This window comes from Drosophila takahashii, chromosome 3R, assembly GCF_030179915.1.
Source record: "Drosophila takahashii strain IR98-3 E-12201 chromosome 3R, DtakHiC1v2, whole genome shotgun sequence".
Taxonomy (NCBI): Eukaryota; Metazoa; Arthropoda; class Insecta; order Diptera; family Drosophilidae; genus Drosophila; species Drosophila takahashii.
Window position 1 is genome coordinate 27,144,478 of NC_091681.1, and position 18,203 is coordinate 27,162,680.

At 36.1% G+C, this 18,203-nt stretch overlaps 2 protein-coding genes across 8 annotated transcripts; both read left to right on the plus strand.

Annotated features, from left to right (window-relative positions):
* The first annotated feature begins 1,550 nt into the window (after nucleotides 1-1,550).
* On the plus strand, nucleotides 1,551-3,192 carry LOC108054913 (uncharacterized). Its single transcript, XM_017138024.3, has 2 exons — nucleotides 1,551-1,858; nucleotides 2,967-3,192. The coding sequence occupies exons 1-2, from the start codon at nucleotides 1,596-1,598 to the stop codon at nucleotides 3,049-3,051; spliced, it is 348 nt and encodes a 115-aa protein (XP_016993513.3). The 5' UTR covers nucleotides 1,551-1,595; the 3' UTR covers nucleotides 3,052-3,192.
* A 602-nt stretch (nucleotides 3,193-3,794) lies between these two features.
* cu (NADP/NADPH phosphatase nocturnin) lies at nucleotides 3,795-16,654 on the plus strand. 7 transcript variants are annotated; one of them, XM_017138027.3, is made up of 8 exons: nucleotides 6,957-7,131; nucleotides 11,423-11,695; nucleotides 13,229-13,333; nucleotides 13,641-13,873; nucleotides 13,935-14,006; nucleotides 14,388-14,509; nucleotides 14,578-15,210; nucleotides 16,291-16,654. In XM_017138027.3, exons 2-8 carry the CDS (start codon nucleotides 11,616-11,618, stop codon nucleotides 16,480-16,482), a joined length of 1,437 nt encoding a protein of 478 aa, XP_016993516.1. In that variant the 5' UTR covers nucleotides 6,957-7,131; nucleotides 11,423-11,615; the 3' UTR covers nucleotides 16,483-16,654. The 7 variants fall into 7 exon arrangements, with proteins under 7 accessions (XP_016993517.2, XP_016993520.2, XP_016993516.1 ...); XM_017138028.2 differs by lacking the exons at nucleotides 6,957-7,131; nucleotides 11,423-11,695 and adding an exon at nucleotides 3,795-4,070; XM_017138030.3 differs by lacking the exon at nucleotides 13,229-13,333 and having other exon boundaries at nucleotides 6,958-7,131.
* Nucleotides 16,655-18,203: the final 1,549 nt, after the last annotated feature.

Below are 18,203 nucleotides of genomic sequence, written 5' to 3' on the forward strand. Positions count from 1 at the left end.
ACTGGGACAGCCTTTCGACCTGCTGTCATCCGATTTCTTTGCATTTTTGCGATCAATAAGTGCGGCTGCATCAAAAAAATGCTTTTGAAACGAATGAGTGATTGTTTTCTATGCGTTATCCGTTTTTAATTTAATACCCTAGAAATTTTGTTAAACTACGAATAGCGCACGAAATCCAGGAATTAACTGACTACAAAATATTTTTAATTATCATTTCTTGAGGTTTGCATATATTTTTTAAAAATACATTTATTTCCCCTTATTTTTCAACTCAGAACTAAATTTTATTTAGTTAACAAAACATAATTGTTTTTTGTTTAAATAATTTTTAGATAAAATACAAAAGAAGAAATATCACAACAAAATAAAAACTTTTTTTTACAAAATATAATTATTTTTTAAATTAATTTGCAGTGGAAAAACAAAAATGATAAAATGGGGACTTTACGAACCTTATACTATTCTCAACGCGATGCAATGCTCTAGATAATTGCCATCAAACATAAAGCAAAGAACCAACAAAAAGGATCAAAATTTGTGAAAAGGACGAATATCAGCTTGGTTTTAGACCAGTATTGTTTTCATTGTTGTTTCGAAGACAAAATCAAAATCCAACAATATGGCAATAAACGAATTTCGGTTATAACAATGCAGTTGACCTCCACTGGGTTGTTTCCCCAAAAAAAAAAAAACCACCCTTCCACACAAACTGCGTTCAACCGCATGCAATTTTGTTAGCATGCACATGTATCCATGGTCCGGCTATGGGGACAATGGTCGTAGCTGGCGAAAAAGGGTTCAAATTGGGGGAGGGAACCTCCTAATGGGGGACAGAGGGCGATCCAAAAATGTCCCTAGGTGTTGGCCACATGGGAGCCGAGTGAACGCATCTATTTGTATTTTGTTACAGGACATGCTCTCAGTGGGCATATCCTTTACTAGGATGTGTCATAGGGACATCAGACAGAGACTTTATTGAAAATGTTCAATGGCAAAAATTCATAACTGCAACGGAGTACACATAAAAAAATATAAAGCTAAATGCCTTTATTTTTCAATAAATCAAAATTTATTATTAAATTGTTATAATGTGATAACAATATATCCAATAAATATGAATCAACTAGTCCAATTTAAAAACAAAAAAGGAAAAATAATTTTAAAATTTTAAAATAAATGGAGATAAATTACCCATCATTTTTGATGAAAAGTTTAAGTAAATATTTTTTTTGATTTACCAATCATACTTCGCAAACACTTTTTCGAGCAGCGCACTGCATTTAGGTTTTCATTTTGAAATCAAAAATGGAGAGTCCTGTCCCCCGGGCAGGACATTTGACTTCGTCCGCTTTTATGGCAAAGAGAATTATTGAGTTTTTGCGAAACGTTGAGTAATACGATTGCGGTGCTAATTTAGCTGCAATCTGCAGTGCTTCAGTTTTAGTCTCTTTTTTGTCTCTCATATCCGGCACTTTGTTAGTGACGTTGGCAAATCATTGAAACGCTTCGATTGCCGCCAGGGAATCTTATCAATGGCCGGCCAAGTGGCCGTTGGCTCTGCGGAAAGAGGCTCTGCAAAGTCAGTCAGTGTCAACATGTCGTCGTGGGTTGTATCCACCACCGAGCTGTACGATTGCGGTGCCAATGGGCCAACATCATCCTCAGCCACATCCTCGCAACACACCCGACTGATCCTGCTGGTCTGGCATAACCTGGCCGAGAAATGCCAGAAATTTGGTAGTTTCCTAAGACGCGAGACGAATAAGCCGCTACCCAAAGAACTGAGACGATCGTTACGTCTTAACAAATCGGCCCGCCGGAAAGGCTATCGGAGTTGCGAGAGCGAGGCAGATAAACGGTAGGCATTATAAACTTATGTATTATATTCGAATGGGCTAGATAAGCCCATTGTTATTGTTTACCCCAAGGTTCGTCTATGTACTGCTAGAGTGAACCTCTTTAAGGTAATGCATATATTTTCTAACTTTGAGTGGTTAACGTAGAAGTTACTATCGATTAAGAAAGAAAATAAGTTTTCAACATATTCGACTTTTTATTATGCATTTTAAAATGGAACCATTTGAGTTATTGCTTTTCATTCGATCTGGTTTATAAACAATCAAATATTTTCTTAGAAACACCTTCTTGAAAAGTGTATGAAGCAGTGCTGCCATCACTCAGCTTGAAAAACAGGACAGATAAGCCACAAAAAACAGGGAAAAAAAGGACAACAAATTTAAGAAAAGGACAAAAAAAAGGACAAAAGTAAATGTGCCTACATTTTTCTGTTTTTACCAATGGGTTATATATTTACTTAATATAAATGGATTTTAAATAAAATTTAATTATGTAATGATCTACTGCGCCCGACTCACAACCTTCTTTGTTTGATCATTTTACCATGGTAAATTTTTGTGCGTATACGTAATAATCTAAAATTATTATAATAATTAATGCATTTCAAGTAACTATATTCGTAATACAAAAAAATTAAATATCTGCGTCAAACCCGAAAAAGAGTCGTTCAAATCTAAATTTTTTTTCTGACAAAAAAGCAGAGAAGAAATTTTAAGAAATTTTAAAAGTGCTTTCCTCTTTTTTTTTGCTACAGAAAAAATCGTACTATAAAGAAAATCCATCGACTGCTTTACGTCTCTTTGATAATTTGTAAAAAGAATTATTTTTTAAGTGTCGAACTGTAAGAATGATGGTTAAAAAGGCATTTTAGCAAATAAAAACAGGTTTATACACTTTCGACTAGCAAAAATAACACTCAAAACCTTTTTTTTTGAAAAAAGGATAGATTTCCGGATAGGGGATGTTTGAAATTTTTTCCGGATAAAGCCGTTAAAAAAAGGACAGATCTGTCCGGAAAGAGGACAAAATGGCAGCACTGGTATGAAGTGTAATATTTATATTTGTAATCCTATCTAAATGCAATTAATTAAAAACTTTCCATTTTCCAGGCTGATGAAAGAGCGTTTAAACGAGCCCGTCAACATATCCATACGCATGGGACCAGCCTACGACTATAGACCGTCGAACATGTAATGGATCTGGAAAAGGATAATAGGATATCGCAATTCGAATTGTTAGCTCTGCTACTTACTTAGCCTAAGATGTAATGTTATTGTTACTAACTGACTGTTGTAAACTGTTATTAAAAGTTTAATTTTTACATATTTTTACATACATGTCGTAAGTTTTGGAAAACAGCTGATGAAATCCGAGAGCTTTGCGCAGCAATCAAAGCTCTACATTTCTCTTAGACCCACTTGTAAACTTGATTCGATGAACTCTCTTCGGCTCTTAAGAACGCCCACACAAAAGTTTATTGCCCCGCTCACAACAAGTGGACGTGACTTGGGGTATAAAGGGGTATATTCGCTTTTTTAACAGGAATTAAAATTTATAAAGGCTATTATCAATTTTGTGTTTGTGCTGGGTTGGTATAATTAGATAAAATTAAAGGAAATATTTTATAATTTACGGATAACAAAAAAAAACTCTAATTTAGGTGCACTATAATTCCCAAGCTATTTTTCTGCCCATTTTTTTTTAGAAATTTTGAAGATATGCATATCCCCATGGGGGACAGTATCCAGTTAGTCGGTGAGGCCTAGTGTATAACTCGAATCTCGGATGGCTTTTCCTTTCTGCCGCTTTGCACTAATGCGCGCCGTCTGGTACTCTCACTCTCCGCGGAGCACTTTCTCTTAATTTCCCAACTGGTCTCTTCTCATACGTCACAGAAAGCGTTATCTCCCAAGTTTTTTTGTGCGGTGCCCGCTTAGTGTGAAAAACGTGTTCGACGCGGAAATGACATTGATAGTGAAATTTTAACCAAATTTAAAGAGATCGTGTTTTGTTTTTAACGTTTTTTTCGGCCAGCAAACAAACCAGTTTCAGAAAGTCCCAGAATTTGATTTGATGAAAAGTGACCTTTGATTGAAGCCACATAACAATAGTTTTCACCATTAGCATAAACAAAGAGTTCAGTGCAAAATGAACTTGATTTCCACAATTGTTTATTTACTAGTGGCATTCTACAAATTCGTCAAGAAGTTCCTGTAAGTGGCCCAAATTATCTAATATTTACAAGCTTTGTGTGTGTTTTTTTGGGTGTGCCGGGCCTTGTCCTTTTTTCGCCCTTTTTTCCCTCCCTTAAAACAACAATAATTCTTGGAGCTTATTGATAAAACAACAAACAAAACATTTCGTCGTTTTCTGCTGCTTTTCATAAATTAAGTTTTCTTTGTGAAGCTTTTCCGTCTCGGTCTTTGTTTGCTGTTTTTCTTTAAGTTTTTTTCCTTGGTTTTTGTTTATGTGGTTTGTTTTTGGACCTGCAGTTTATTACACAAAAATACAAATTTGCTCCAATCTGCTGACTTGTGCGAGCGAGAAAGAGAGCGAGATAGAGTCCCAACCGCTCTTTGTGTGCTCTTCCCGCACTCTCCCTGTCCCGCTCTCGCACCTCCCCACCCCAGTAGCGCCACGTTTTTGTTTGGGTTTGAGGTCGCTAGGAAATTGGATGTGGTTTTGTTCCATGCGGAGATTGTAATTTACCCAAGTGCCTGTATGTTTGGGTGTGTTCATCGGGCGGGGGTTACAGCAGAAATGGGTTTTTAATTACTATAACTGTCCTTTTGTGGGCCCGTTTTCTGCGAGCTCTTCAATTCTGAGGGCGTTGTACACATAATTTACAACAAGCACATAAGATCTGTTCTGATTAAAGTGAATATCTGTTGTTGGAGGAACCCGTAATTTCATCACAATTGACCGGAATTCCCGGGCTCAAAAACATTCCACTTGTTGAGGGTAATCATGAGTGACAGAAAGTAATTTGGTGAAAGCAAGTTATACGTCCTTTTTAATTGCAATGAAGAAATGTGGGCGCTATTAGTAATAACAACGTTTGAAGGTTCTAAAAAATTAGGGTATCAAATTTGTTAGGAATGAAATCGCACACACAAATTAATCGATCATATTAAACATTAAAAAGCATTCAGGTGATTTGACCCACCAATCTTTCCAATAAAGATAAATTATACCTATCTATCCCTTATTCATATCTTATCTCCTTATCCCATTGTTAAAATAATTACCGATTCTTATGATCTCTTATCGTAATTTAAAAGTTCATGATCTTGACTTTATTATTCTTACCTAACCTACCACAAAGTTCATTAAAATCCTAAGCCTTCGCCGGAAACCCGTCTCAACCGGAATGAATCAGTTTATAGACCTTATGTTCACATATTTGCTGTTGTGCATGTAATCCGAATAAAGCCTTTGTACGGATTAATATACAGACGAAAAAATTGGGTATATTCATGAATGGATTAACTGTAAACAGTAAACTATTTAAAATGGTTTTAGATCTCTGTGCATCAGACCTTTCCAGAATGTTTGTATGAGATCTAGAAGCCAAATGAGCTCGGTTAAATGACTTATTTTAATGATATTTTATTGGTCAAATGAAAAATTCGACTGGACTTTTAATCATTAAATTTGTTTGCCTGTACTGTTTAAAGCTGGGTGATAATGGCAAATATATGTAGATTATAAAAAACGGTCCAAATTCCAAAAAAATAAAAGTAATATGCACTCGTAAATAAGTGAGTATGTACATTATACAAACGGCACGCGTTACTCAATTCCGTTGCCCAACTGATAAGGCGCGAAAGTAAGTTTGGCAGACGTGAATAAATGACACCAAGAACTGTATTATATAGACGATAAACTAAAGAGCGAACTTTATACCGAAGCACTTAAACAAGGCCGCTGTTGGTCCACTCGAAAGCCTTATCTTATCTGGGTGGCTAGACCACTGGCAGCGAGTAATAGAAATACTAAATGCCGGGCTATATTATAGAAATAAATAGTTGTACTCCCCTACCTAATCGGCAGTCACCACTGACCTTGACAGGCCAACTGGGAGCGGGATTTGCGAGAACTACGCAAATCCAACCGCCTAAAACTAATTGAAACCAATTAGATCCAGGCTACGTCACTTTTTTGTTGCATTCCCCGTTCTTATCAATAAGTAGTAAATCAAATCCCGTTTGAAAGTTTTATAACTGACCCGTGCGAAGGAATTATGCTGGGAGAAACGTTTTCAAGTGGCTAATGCCTGCGGTTTCTTCGCTCCCGATAAGATATACACACCAGACACAAGACCAGACACGATCCTCATGTCAATGGCATTGTTATCAGCGCGAATTTACAAATTGTTCACAATTGACCCACTCAGATCCAACAAAGTAAGTGAGTCATTTGATTGACGTCTTTGAGTCTTTGTTTGCCGGGGGAAAGTGATTGGGAATTGCCTTTTGAATGTACCAAAGATTATAAACTGACTAGATTGCCTTACTTACCTTTGAGCTCGAATGAAATCTTGGTCTAAAATACCTTAAAGGACCTATGAATAAGCTCAGCCGTAAAAGAAACTATAAAGTTTTAGGTCAAAAAGATATAAGGTAGATTTATTGATGTTTTATTATACCGTTACTCGAAGTTCGGATCTATATTTTTTTATTGGTATCAGAAATATTGAGAATGTAAACTAAATCCTTAATAAATCTTTCAGAAATACGGAAGTTCAGAATCATAACTTTGCCAAGGGTATGATCCTTTCAAAATAATTTATCAACATCTAATCACATACAAATATCACTCATACGCGGGGTATGCCCAAAAGAATCCAAATAAAGATCCCCTCTACAGTATTTACACTAGTGTTACAGACCCTGAGAGCGTGAGCCATTGAACTTATTACGATAATGAGGTAGAGAGTATGAATGTACGAGAAGACCCCTCTCTCGCCGGGCGATTGTGCAATGGTGATGGTTGCTCCGTCGACCAGGCCAGACAAACAGAGAGGGTCTCTTGGCATTATCCTTATCAGCCGATGGGCACTGAGAGCGTTGGTATAAATGTCGCAAAGCACGTACCATCGAGTTTAGTTCTTTGCAGCTCGCCGGAGCAATTGAACCGCTTGAAATTCGCGCTCTGTCAGTCCGCATTAGACGAATTCTCCGGATCGCGAAAAGCCTGTGCGGGCAGTTTGGATACTCTGTCTTCGCCATCTAACCATGTGTGGTAATGCTCAATAGTGCAGGCTGCAAAATGGTGAGTCTGAACCACTGAACCACTTGCAAAGTGCGCCACAAACCTTTCGGGAAAAGCGGTCGAAGTTTCATTTTGCGTCCAGATGGAATCAGCTTTTGCCGGAGTAGAACCAGTTTTTTCCAAGCCAAAGCCGATGCGATACTCTCCATATGTAGTACGCGTATGTGTCCCAATCTGTCGCTATGCTGTTGTATAACAAAAAATAATCGCAAGGCAGCCACAAAAAGCACAAGGCGTCCTCTATTTGTATATACCCTGTAAAAAGTCAGACAGAGAACAAAATAAAGTGCTGGTATTTCCTTAAAAATACATCTTTTTTAGAAGAAATAAAGATAGAAATCTTAACAAATGCTTCTATTTTATTTTTTAGTTTTTTAATAAATATATGTGTTAGTCAGGAAAATCGTTATTTACAATTTTAAATTTAAAATAATCTTAAAAATATTTACCTAAAAAAATTGTCTAATTGACAAAATACACACTCCCCATTACCTTTAACAAAAGTGTAGTAAGCAAGCCTTGATAATAAGAAATGAAAGATCGAAAAGCATACGTCCTTACAATCTCTATACAAATTTTAATATACTCTTTTTATATTACCATCTGGGGCAGATGCAGGTCATCTGATAGTCGAGCATCCCAGATGGTTTCGTGTGAAGTTCCCTGATAAGCTTATCAAATCGTTGGCGTTTTTGCCTTTTAATTCGTTTTTTGTTTGCTTCGGATTAATCCATATCAGATGAGTGATCGATGACCCGATCAGCCAGAGGTAGCAGGTGGTCAGCCACTAAGTAGTCAGCTGAATTAACAAAAAAATAGTTACATAGTGGCTCCCAACCAATTTCTATTATCTCACCCACGAGGCTCAGGCCTGTCATAAATTGAATTGAGCGAACCTGTTGCCAAGTTCATGTGGCATTCTCGCCATTTGGACGACTCCCCAAAGGCCCGTACACTCACGTACATATAGCCATATAAATAAAACTCAATGTCGGCCGCTGCTCTTGTTGATTCCGCTCGACTTTCCGCAGTGCATTGCCAAAAAGAATCAAGATCCGTAGAAACGATTGTAGAGCAGTCACACCTGCGGAAGGGGAAGAGAATATTATTTTCAATTAGTGCTATATCGAAAATTGACTCAAGTTATATAGGTATGTATGTACGGCTGAAAATATAGAAAATGTACATTGAAGTAGATCAAGTTCAATAACAGCTGAGCAAACATAAAAAGACAAGTTGAGAGGAAGTATGTTTCTTAAATAGGAAACTGCAAGTTTGTGGATCAATACAACAAATTTTAATTTTTCTGCATATTAGTGTAAGTGATCGATAGACTACTAATAATATATTTTATTTTCTTAACTATGAAAATCTTATATATATTAAATCTGCTATACATTTAATCAAATAATCGTCATTTTACGTATGTAAAATTATAAAACTTGTGCCGACTTTTAGGCAGTCTTTAAAAAAAAAAATAATAAAAAATAGCAGTAAATAAATTGAATAAATAAATAATAAACTAAAAATATAATAATTTTTGAATACAATATATAGTAAATAAATAAATCTAATTAAAGTGTAAGGAGAGATTTATAGATATTATTATGGTCTCATAAATTACCGTATTGCGGAAATGAATGTAAGTCATTCGGTTCATTCAATTTGTTTTTAGCTTATTAGCCAAATGAAATGCAATCAAATTGCTCTTGAATTAATGCAAATCTTGAAAGTGCATAATAATTTATTAGCTACAAATTAGCATTGGAGGCTTTCGTCTTTCCTATCATTCCGTTCAAATGACGTTTTGGGGGAGGAACAAAGTGAGGCGTAAAATTAATTATGTCTGTGTGGATGTCAAGTGACTGGCAGCCGACATAGAGCGTAATTAATCAATCGCTGCTGATTGGAAATTGTTCTTTATTTATCTGTAATTGATTGTTTGCGGAATACGGAATGCCAATATGGCACTCAAAAATTAAAGAACACATTTACAATTGATTAGAAATTGATGTTTTGCTTGTTGCAGAAATTACTTCCTTTAATTATAATTATCTTTATTTTTGTAAACACAATTTTTGAAATATTCGCAATTATTTCACACACGTTGCAACCTTAAGCAGCCGAAAGTTCAAGTGCAATCTTGTTTGTTATGCTTTCGAAACAATAACAACGCTCGTTGCACTGATTCATCGGGTCAAGTTTAAAGTCAAGTCGATGAAAGTATTATTTAGTATCATTTAGTATCAAACGTATGTCTGTCAGAGTCTCTATTTGGCTAATAATAAATTTGACATTTTGGAAAGTAATCAAACAAAATGTGGTTTGCCTTTAAAGTTTGAACGAACCGAATGAGAGCGGCAATTTCAATTTCAATTTCATGCTATATTTTATATATATTATATGAGTACCTATGACTGAACAGCGGCAATCTGTCTGCGGCTGCTCTTTTTTTTTATTAATGAGAAAACCAGAGAGAGATCGGATCAGGGAACTGAGCAACTGGCAACTGGCAGCGGGCACTTGATTGCCTCGATCTCGACTAGAGTCGGCCAAAAGATATAAATAAGGAAAGGCAACGCACGCGCGTATTAATTGTTGGCTGTTCTAAACGGCCAGAAGTGCGCTCGAATATTACGCATACGCAGCGTGGTCGATGATAAAAAATAAACTGGTCAAGTGAAATGGATCAAAAGAGTGGAGTACGTGAAAACTATGGCCATCGTCGTCAGCCAGCCTTGGGCAAGGCCATGCCAGTGACGGCACTTTTATTGAATTTGGAGGTGAATCCTTTGGATTACCGAAGAAGTGATGGTGGATCAGATCAGGTGCCAGAAGAAGATGATAAACCGCCGCAGTTGTTTAGCGTAACCGATGAGCCGCCTTCGCCCAACGAAGACGAGGACTCTGGGCCACCCAATCACTATGCGGAAGATAAAAAACTGGCTGGTGATTCGCAAAGGGTTATACCCTGTTCGAACTGCCTGCAATCGGCACCCGATCACCTGATCGATCGCCCCTCTGCCATCAATGAGATGTGCCAGCGACTGTGTGGTCCCGAGTGCAGACGACCCCAAGGCCTCACGCTCGACGGTTTTCGCCAGGATTTCCTCAGGCAGTACGAGATCGCGGAAGCTGTGGCCAAGACCTCGGCCATGACCTCCACCGTTCAGATGAAACAGCGCCTGGCGGCGCGAAAACTGGAAATCGGCAAGGAAATGGATGATCAGCTGGGCGTGGCCAGCCCCCATATCGATATCAATCTCGGCCAGAGCTCCAGTTCCGCTGCAGTTTCAGCTGGAGAGTTTGAGTTTGAGCCGCCCCGCGATCTGCTCTTGTATCTGGTGAGGTGAGAGACTCGTTTCGCACAGGCGCTATGGATATGCCTTATGCCTTACCTGTCTGTCGGGCTTATAAATCAAGTTCATGGCTGGCAGCGTGTCAAGTGTTCTTAGGCTTTGGCCAGGCCTCAAAGCCACTTAGCGGCAATCAACAACAGCAGCAACAACAGATCACCGAGATCACCAACAAAAACTAACCTTGCACAATTTGCGCGAAAGTGATCATGACAAAACTGACAGTATAAAAATATATATATAGCTGTGGGCCAGGGAAAGGGGAAATACGAAAGATTTTATTAAAAGTATAGGTTTTTTAATTGGCTTAATATGCACTTTATGCACATTGTAGTTGTATTTTTAGATGATTGAATTAATTTGCATTTGGTAAAATCCAAAAGAAACATCGTTAATTTTGTTTGATTGATTCCATTTACAAATAATTAAAAAAGTATTTAAATAACTGACATTCTGATGAGTTAGGTTAAATATTTTACTTAGAATCTCAATGAGTTAAACTTGAAAAAAACTTATTAAAATACTCATTGGTGTTGTAGACATTTATTAAATCCCGTTTTCTTTCCACCTTCACCAAGCTCTAGCAAATACAATTCTCCGAACCGGAAAATGTTTCTATAGGCTTTAGTGTTCATATTGTTAGCTTATCTAACGCAAAGCTGAGAACTTAATGGCTTTCCATTAAATGATAAGTCATAAGTGACACTTAAATTGCCATCATATCAGTGTAAATGAAGCAAAAAAGATCCTATCAATGAATAAAATAATTGCATTTCGGTCATGAAACTGTTTCGACACGTGCCAAATGATAAAATCAAGTTCAAAATTCCGCTCCGAGATTAGTAAGCATCTTGCAAGTGACGTTCAGCGAATGGTCAACCCGAATCGAACCCAAATAACTATCATCTAACCCTGTAATAATTTTGCCTTTCTAGGAAATACAGATGGGGCCGCGTCTCTTTGACATTGCCATACTGACACTTAATATAAAACATTTCAAGTTATCGTAATATCTAAACAAGAAACGAAGAATACCAGAATCCCAGTTAAACAGTCAGAAACCGAATAAACTGAAAGTGATATTTTACTTGGACGTTGAGTAAAAAGTTTGCAGAAAACGGTTCAAAAATGGAGTTTCTAATGAAAACGTCGCGATTGATCGTCACATCGAAGACGTTCGCGAGACGTGTGGCCGTGCCGATTCCCAGGTAACGAAAACGAAATTGAAATCAAAAACCCCCCCCTCGCCAGAAAAAGTTGCAGATACAACAGATATATATATGGATATATCTTCAGGCGGACAGCTCATTACGCATGTAACTGCGTTGCTGTATAAATTGTGCAGATACAATTGTATCTCTTTTGTCTGCGCAATTAGCATTTGAGAACATTTGGGATTCTGCTTAGGCATACAACACCGCCGGGCATTAACTAAGGATGCTGGATTTTGCATACTTTCTATACCCATATATATGCACTATATCTACATTCATACAAACATATACAACTGAAACCCGAGCACTTTTGTTTTCATTAACTGATAGCCGCATAAATATTTAACGAGCCCCGTCAATAGTCAGTCATATAGAATCGTTCTTTTGTTTAGCATTTTGGCGGGGCGCTCTCCACACGTGAGCCGAACGTATTGATCTCGTTCTGGTTAGCTGGGGGTATCTGTATCTTGCAGATACATCTCGTATGCGAAATACCCGTTTGTGCGTGCTCTCCTCGCGATCTTTTCGCTGCCTCGAGCGCGAATGATCTCTCTAATAAAACCCCGCACTTCAGTTGGCATTCAGTTTCGCCAAAGTCGCTTGCAAGCGCACCTCGTTCCGGCGCCCCCAAGATCGCAGATTTGAGATCCCAAAAAAAACCAAAAATTCTAAATCCCCAAATCCTTTTGATCCTGCCGCCAACATGGAGCCAGCAGTGCCAATAAAACGAGCCAACAAGGCGCCCTGCAAAAACGATCGAAAGGCCTATCTGCAAAAAGTGATGCTGACCAGGTGAGAGGGCTGGCATCTTTGGGGGGCATCCGATTGATTGATTGCGGTGACAGGCCGCAAACCCGTAAGCCCCAAATCCAGTCCCCAGCCATTCGCCATCCAATCCCCGGCGGGAACTGGTTTCGATTCTCTCGCGGAGCGGACCAAACCAGCCCAACAGCTGCGAAGCTATTGACCGAGCGACATTTTTCGCCTTTGTTTTTGTTTCGCGGGATTATTATCGCGTGGGCGACCCACCATCTCCTCCCCTCTAATCCCCCCATCCCCCGATTCCCGGTAATCTCCTTAGAATCAGAGCATATGTGCTAATTGCCGAGAGCTTCGGTGTACGAAAACCAGAAACGATATTTTCATCAAAAAAATAGAACCCAGTAATGGAATAAAGTTTCAGCTGAATCGGAATCCATCATCAGGAAATCCTATTAGTTTTAGGCAGGAACAAAAAAAAAAAGTATTTTTTTTTCAAATTAAGGTATTTATGTTCATTTCTTCAGTTCCAGTTTCACCCATAGATATGCATAGATATTTATAAAAGATTTGATCCTTTAATGTAATCCTTAATTTCGGAGTATTCCTATTAATCCTTTACTGCTTTGTTCATGTTGCTTTTTCATTTTTTGGTTCTGTACCTTTGTTAAATTAGAAAAAAAATGCAATTAAAAAAATCCTAACAGTTTTAAATATTTTTCTCCCTCCAACACACAATTTTTAACACGACCAAACAATGCATTTCAGCAAGGGGAAAATGGAAAAATTTTATACGAGTCAGCGTCATAGTCATAGCCTATTCATTTTCAGCATAATACTGAGAAAAATTCTATATAGAAAACCAGATGCGTTGTGAGTACCAGAAAATGTTGACATTATACATATATTTTATCGATGTTGTTTATTTGGTGTTGTTCGCTGAAAGTTGTTTGTTTGTTGCGAGAAGCTTTTATCCGTTTTTTTTCGATTGAAATGCCAAAAGAAAACATAATTATAAAGAGTTGCCAACGAATGATTAATACAATTTTTGTTGGGTTTACCTTTGTGTTTTGCAAGCAATATAATCGAATTGTGAGTGATGAACACGTTTGCTTCGCCGAGTTAAATCTCTTTGGCTATGATTTCAAAACTAATTTAAACCGATCTAATCGTTTTCCAGAATGGGCTCGTTCAACTCGGCTCCAAAGATCAACAACGTGGACTCCCAGGACGATGGCCTGGAATTGCCCACGGGTCTGAGCACCTCGGCCCTCCTTCAGCATGTCCAGCAATTGAGGGGTGGTGGCATCGAGCAGCCCTCGCTGCTCACCCGCGGCTTCCTGAAACCGCTCCTGGTGGATGAGGATGTCGCCGACGGACTGCGATGCCTCCAGCTGAACTCCGTGTCGAGGGGTACGATGCAAATCCTTGTCTTAACCGCGGGATAAATATTCTAATGTATGTATTTATGCAGTTTGCAGTGCGCCAGTTGAGGGCGAGGCCTCGCAAAACATTCGATTGCTGCAATGGAACATTCTATCGCAAAGTAAGTACTGAAAACCTATCTAACATTTATAATGTTATTTAAATGAAGAACATTTTAATATGTATTTAAAATTAAAATGGGATTTGTTTATAGAATCTACGATTAAGTTCTAAAATCTTTGAACATTCCCAACAGTTTTCTTTAATTTTCAAAAATATATAAAGTGTTTTAAAATATAGGTATTGTATTTCTGAAATAATATATAATGAATGGCGTTTTCTAAAAAGGCTAAAATGTTGAATTTATTTGTTTTTGATTTAATAATTACATTTTCTGAAATAAATGTACTTTGTTTAAATGTATTTAATTTATAAGATTTATTAAATTAAGATGGATGTTATCTAAACAAAAACTAACTCAATTTGTTGCCCTAAAATTCAGCTCTCGGCCAACACAACGATGGATTTGTGCGCTGTCCCGAGGAGGCGCTCACCTGGGAGCACCGCAAGTACCTGATTGTCCAGGAGATCCTGCAGAACCAGCCCGATGTGATTTGTCTGCAAGTATAGTCACTCCATCCTCGACTTTCGAGCGGTAGCGCTTTAACGTGTATTTTAATGCATCCAAACAGGAAGTAGACCACTTCAAGTTCCTGCAGACCGTGTTGGGTAGCCAGAATTACGAGGGCATCTTCTTCCCGAAGCCCGATTCTCCGTGTCTGTATATCGAGCAGAACAACGGACCCGATGGCTGTGCCATTTTCTACAAGCGGGATAAACTGCAGCTGCAGGGCTACGATACCAGGATCCTGGAAGTGTGGCGGGTGCAGAGCAACCAGGTGGCCATCGCCGCCCGGCTGCGAATGCGATCCAGTGGTCGAGAATTCTGTGTGGCCACCACCCATTTGAAGGCCCGCCACGGCGCCCTCTTGGCCAAGTTGCGTAATGAACAGGGCCGGGATCTCATCCGGTTCGTGAAGCAATTTGCCGGCGAGACGCCGCTCCTCCTGTGCGGCGATTTCAACGCTGAACCAGTGGAACCGATCTACGCCACGATCCTGGGATGCGATCTTCTCCGTTTGGGCAGTGCCTATGCCGATGTGAAGCTGGACCGCGAGAAGATTCTCCAGCCCAGCGAGGATGTGGGCGAGTTCGTGGCGGAATCGATGAAACGGGAGCCACCCTATACCACCTGGAAGATTCGCGAGGAGGGCGAGGAGTGCCACACCATCGACTACGTCTTCTACACCCCCGATCGCCTTAAGGTATTATTATTATTATTATTGATTTGATTTGATTTGATTTGATTTGATTTGATTTGATTTAATTTAATTTAATTTAATTTGATTTGATTTGATTTGATTTGATTTGATTTGATTTGATTTGATTTGATTTGATTTGATTTGATTTGATTTGATTTGATTTGATTTGATTTGATTTGATTTGATTTGATTTGATTTGATTTGATTTGATTTGATTTGATTTGATTTGATTTGATTTGATTTGATTTGATTTGATTTGATTTGATTTGATTTGATTTGATTTGATTTGATTTGATTTGATTTGATTTGATTTGATTTGATTTGATTTGATTTGATTTGATTTGATTTGATTTGATTTGATTTGATTTGATTTGATTTGATTTGATTTGATTTGATTTGATTTGATTTGATTTGATTTGATTTGATTTGATTTGATTTGATTTGATTTGATTTGATTTGATTTGATTTGATTTGATTTGATTTGATTTGATTTGATTTGATTTGATTTGATTTGATTTGATTTGATTTGATTTGATTTGATTTGATTTGATTTGATTTGATTTGATTTGATTTGATTTGATTTGATTTGATTTGATTTGATTTGATTTGATTTGATTTGATTTGATTTGATTTGATTTGATTTGATTTGATTTGATTTGATTTGATTTGATTTGATTTGATTTGATTTGATTTGATTTGATTTGATTTGATTTGATTTGATTTGATTTGATTTGATTTGATTTGATTTGATTTGATTTGATTTGATTTGATTTGATTTGATTTGATTTGATTTGATTTGATTTGATTTGATTTGATTTGATTTGATTTGATTTGATTTGATTTGATTTGATTTGATTTGATTTGATTTGATTTGATTTGATTTGATTTGATTTGATTTGATTTGATTTGATTTGATTTGATTTGATTTGATTTGATTGAATTGATTTGATTTCAAATCATTTGATTTGCTTTGATTTCAAATCATTTGATTTGATTTGAATTGATTTGATTTGATTTCAAATCATTTGATTTGATTTGATTTGATTATCTGAAATTAATTCCAAATTTTATCTAAAATTTCAGATCAAAAACTGTCTAGACTTTCCCGAAGGAGAGCAAATTGGCAAGAACCGCACACCCAGCTACCAATATCCATCGGATCACTTTTCTCTCGTCTGCGATTTCGAGCTGCTACCTTCGATGGAAAACGGAAAGGAAAGCGCCAGCGATGAGGAAAATGGAACGGAGGGCAGCAAACATGGAACCATTCGATAGAAGACGCCAGTTTCAAAATTCACCAGAGAAGAAGTTTCAATTACATTACATCGATTGTGATATTAGTTGTTAGATACATATTAGCCGTTGCACTTCAGCTTGCAGCTTTTACAAATGATAATCCAAAATTCACAATAAATAAATTACATAATATGGAAGAAAGTTAACAAAATGGTTTTTGTACAATAACATAATAAATTCTGGGTGGAAACAATAAAAATCAATTTAAAATTTAACAAGCCATTAAAGATGTTTTGAAGTTATGAGTTCTATGACATTGGATTTCGATTTATGCTAAAATTAATAAATGAATAGTCTTCAATATATGATATTTTACTAAATATGTTTGATATCTTATCTTATCTTATTATTTTCCGACTTCAAATGAATGTTAATTTCCCAAGCAATAAATATCAATCATAAATCAATCAATATAAATCAAATCAATTCGAATGATTTGAAATCAAGTGATTTGAAATCAAATCAAATCAATTCAAAACAAATCAAATGATTTAAAATCAATTCAAATCAAATGAATCATGATTCAAATCATGATTTGAAATCAAATTTGAATCATTTGATTTGATTTGAATCATGATTTGAAATCAAATGAATCATGATTTGAAATCAAATGATTTGAAATCAAATCAAATGAATCATGATTCAAATCAAATGAATCATGATTCAAATCAAATGAATCATGATTCAAATCAAATGAATCATGATTCAAATCAAATAAATCATGATTCAAATCAAATAAAATCAATTCAAATGATTTGAAATAAAATCAAATGATTTGAAATCAAATCAAATGATTCATTTGATTTCAAATCATGATTCATATGATTCAAATCATGATTCATATGATTCAAATCATGATTTGAATCATTTGGTTTTATTTCAAATCAAATCAAATTAAATGATTCAAATCATGATTTGATTTGATTTGAATCATGATTCATTTGATTTCAAATCATGATTCAAATCAAATCAAATCAATTCAAATGATTCAAATCATGATTCATTTGTGAGTTCAAATCATTTGATTTTATTTCAAATCATTTGAATTGATTTGATTTGATTTGAATCATGATTTGAATCATTCGAATCAAATGAATCATGATTTGAAATCAAATGAATCATGATTCAAATCAAATAAAATCAATTCAAATGATTTGAAATAAAATCAAATGATTCAAATCATGATTTGAAATCAAATCAAATGAATCATGATTCAAATCAAATAAAATCAATTCAAATGATTTGAAATAAAACCAAATGATTCAAATCATGATTTGAATCATTTGAATCATGATTCATTTGATTTGATTTCAAATCATGATTTGAATCATTTGATTTTATTTCAAATCATTTGAATTGATTTTATTTGATTTGAATCATGATTCATTTGATTTCAAATCATGATTCATTTGATTCGAATGATTCAAATCATGATTCAAATCAAATCAAATCAATTCAAATGATTTGAAATAAAATCAAATGATTTGAACTCACAAATGAATCATGATTTGAATCATTTGAATTGATTTGATTTGATTTGAATCATGATTTGAAATCAAATGAATCATGATTTGAAATCAAATGATTTGAAATCAAATGAAATGAATCATGATTCAAATCAAATGAATCAAAAATGAATGATTCAAATCAAATAAAATCAATTCAAATGATTTGAAATAAAATCAAATGATTTGAAATCA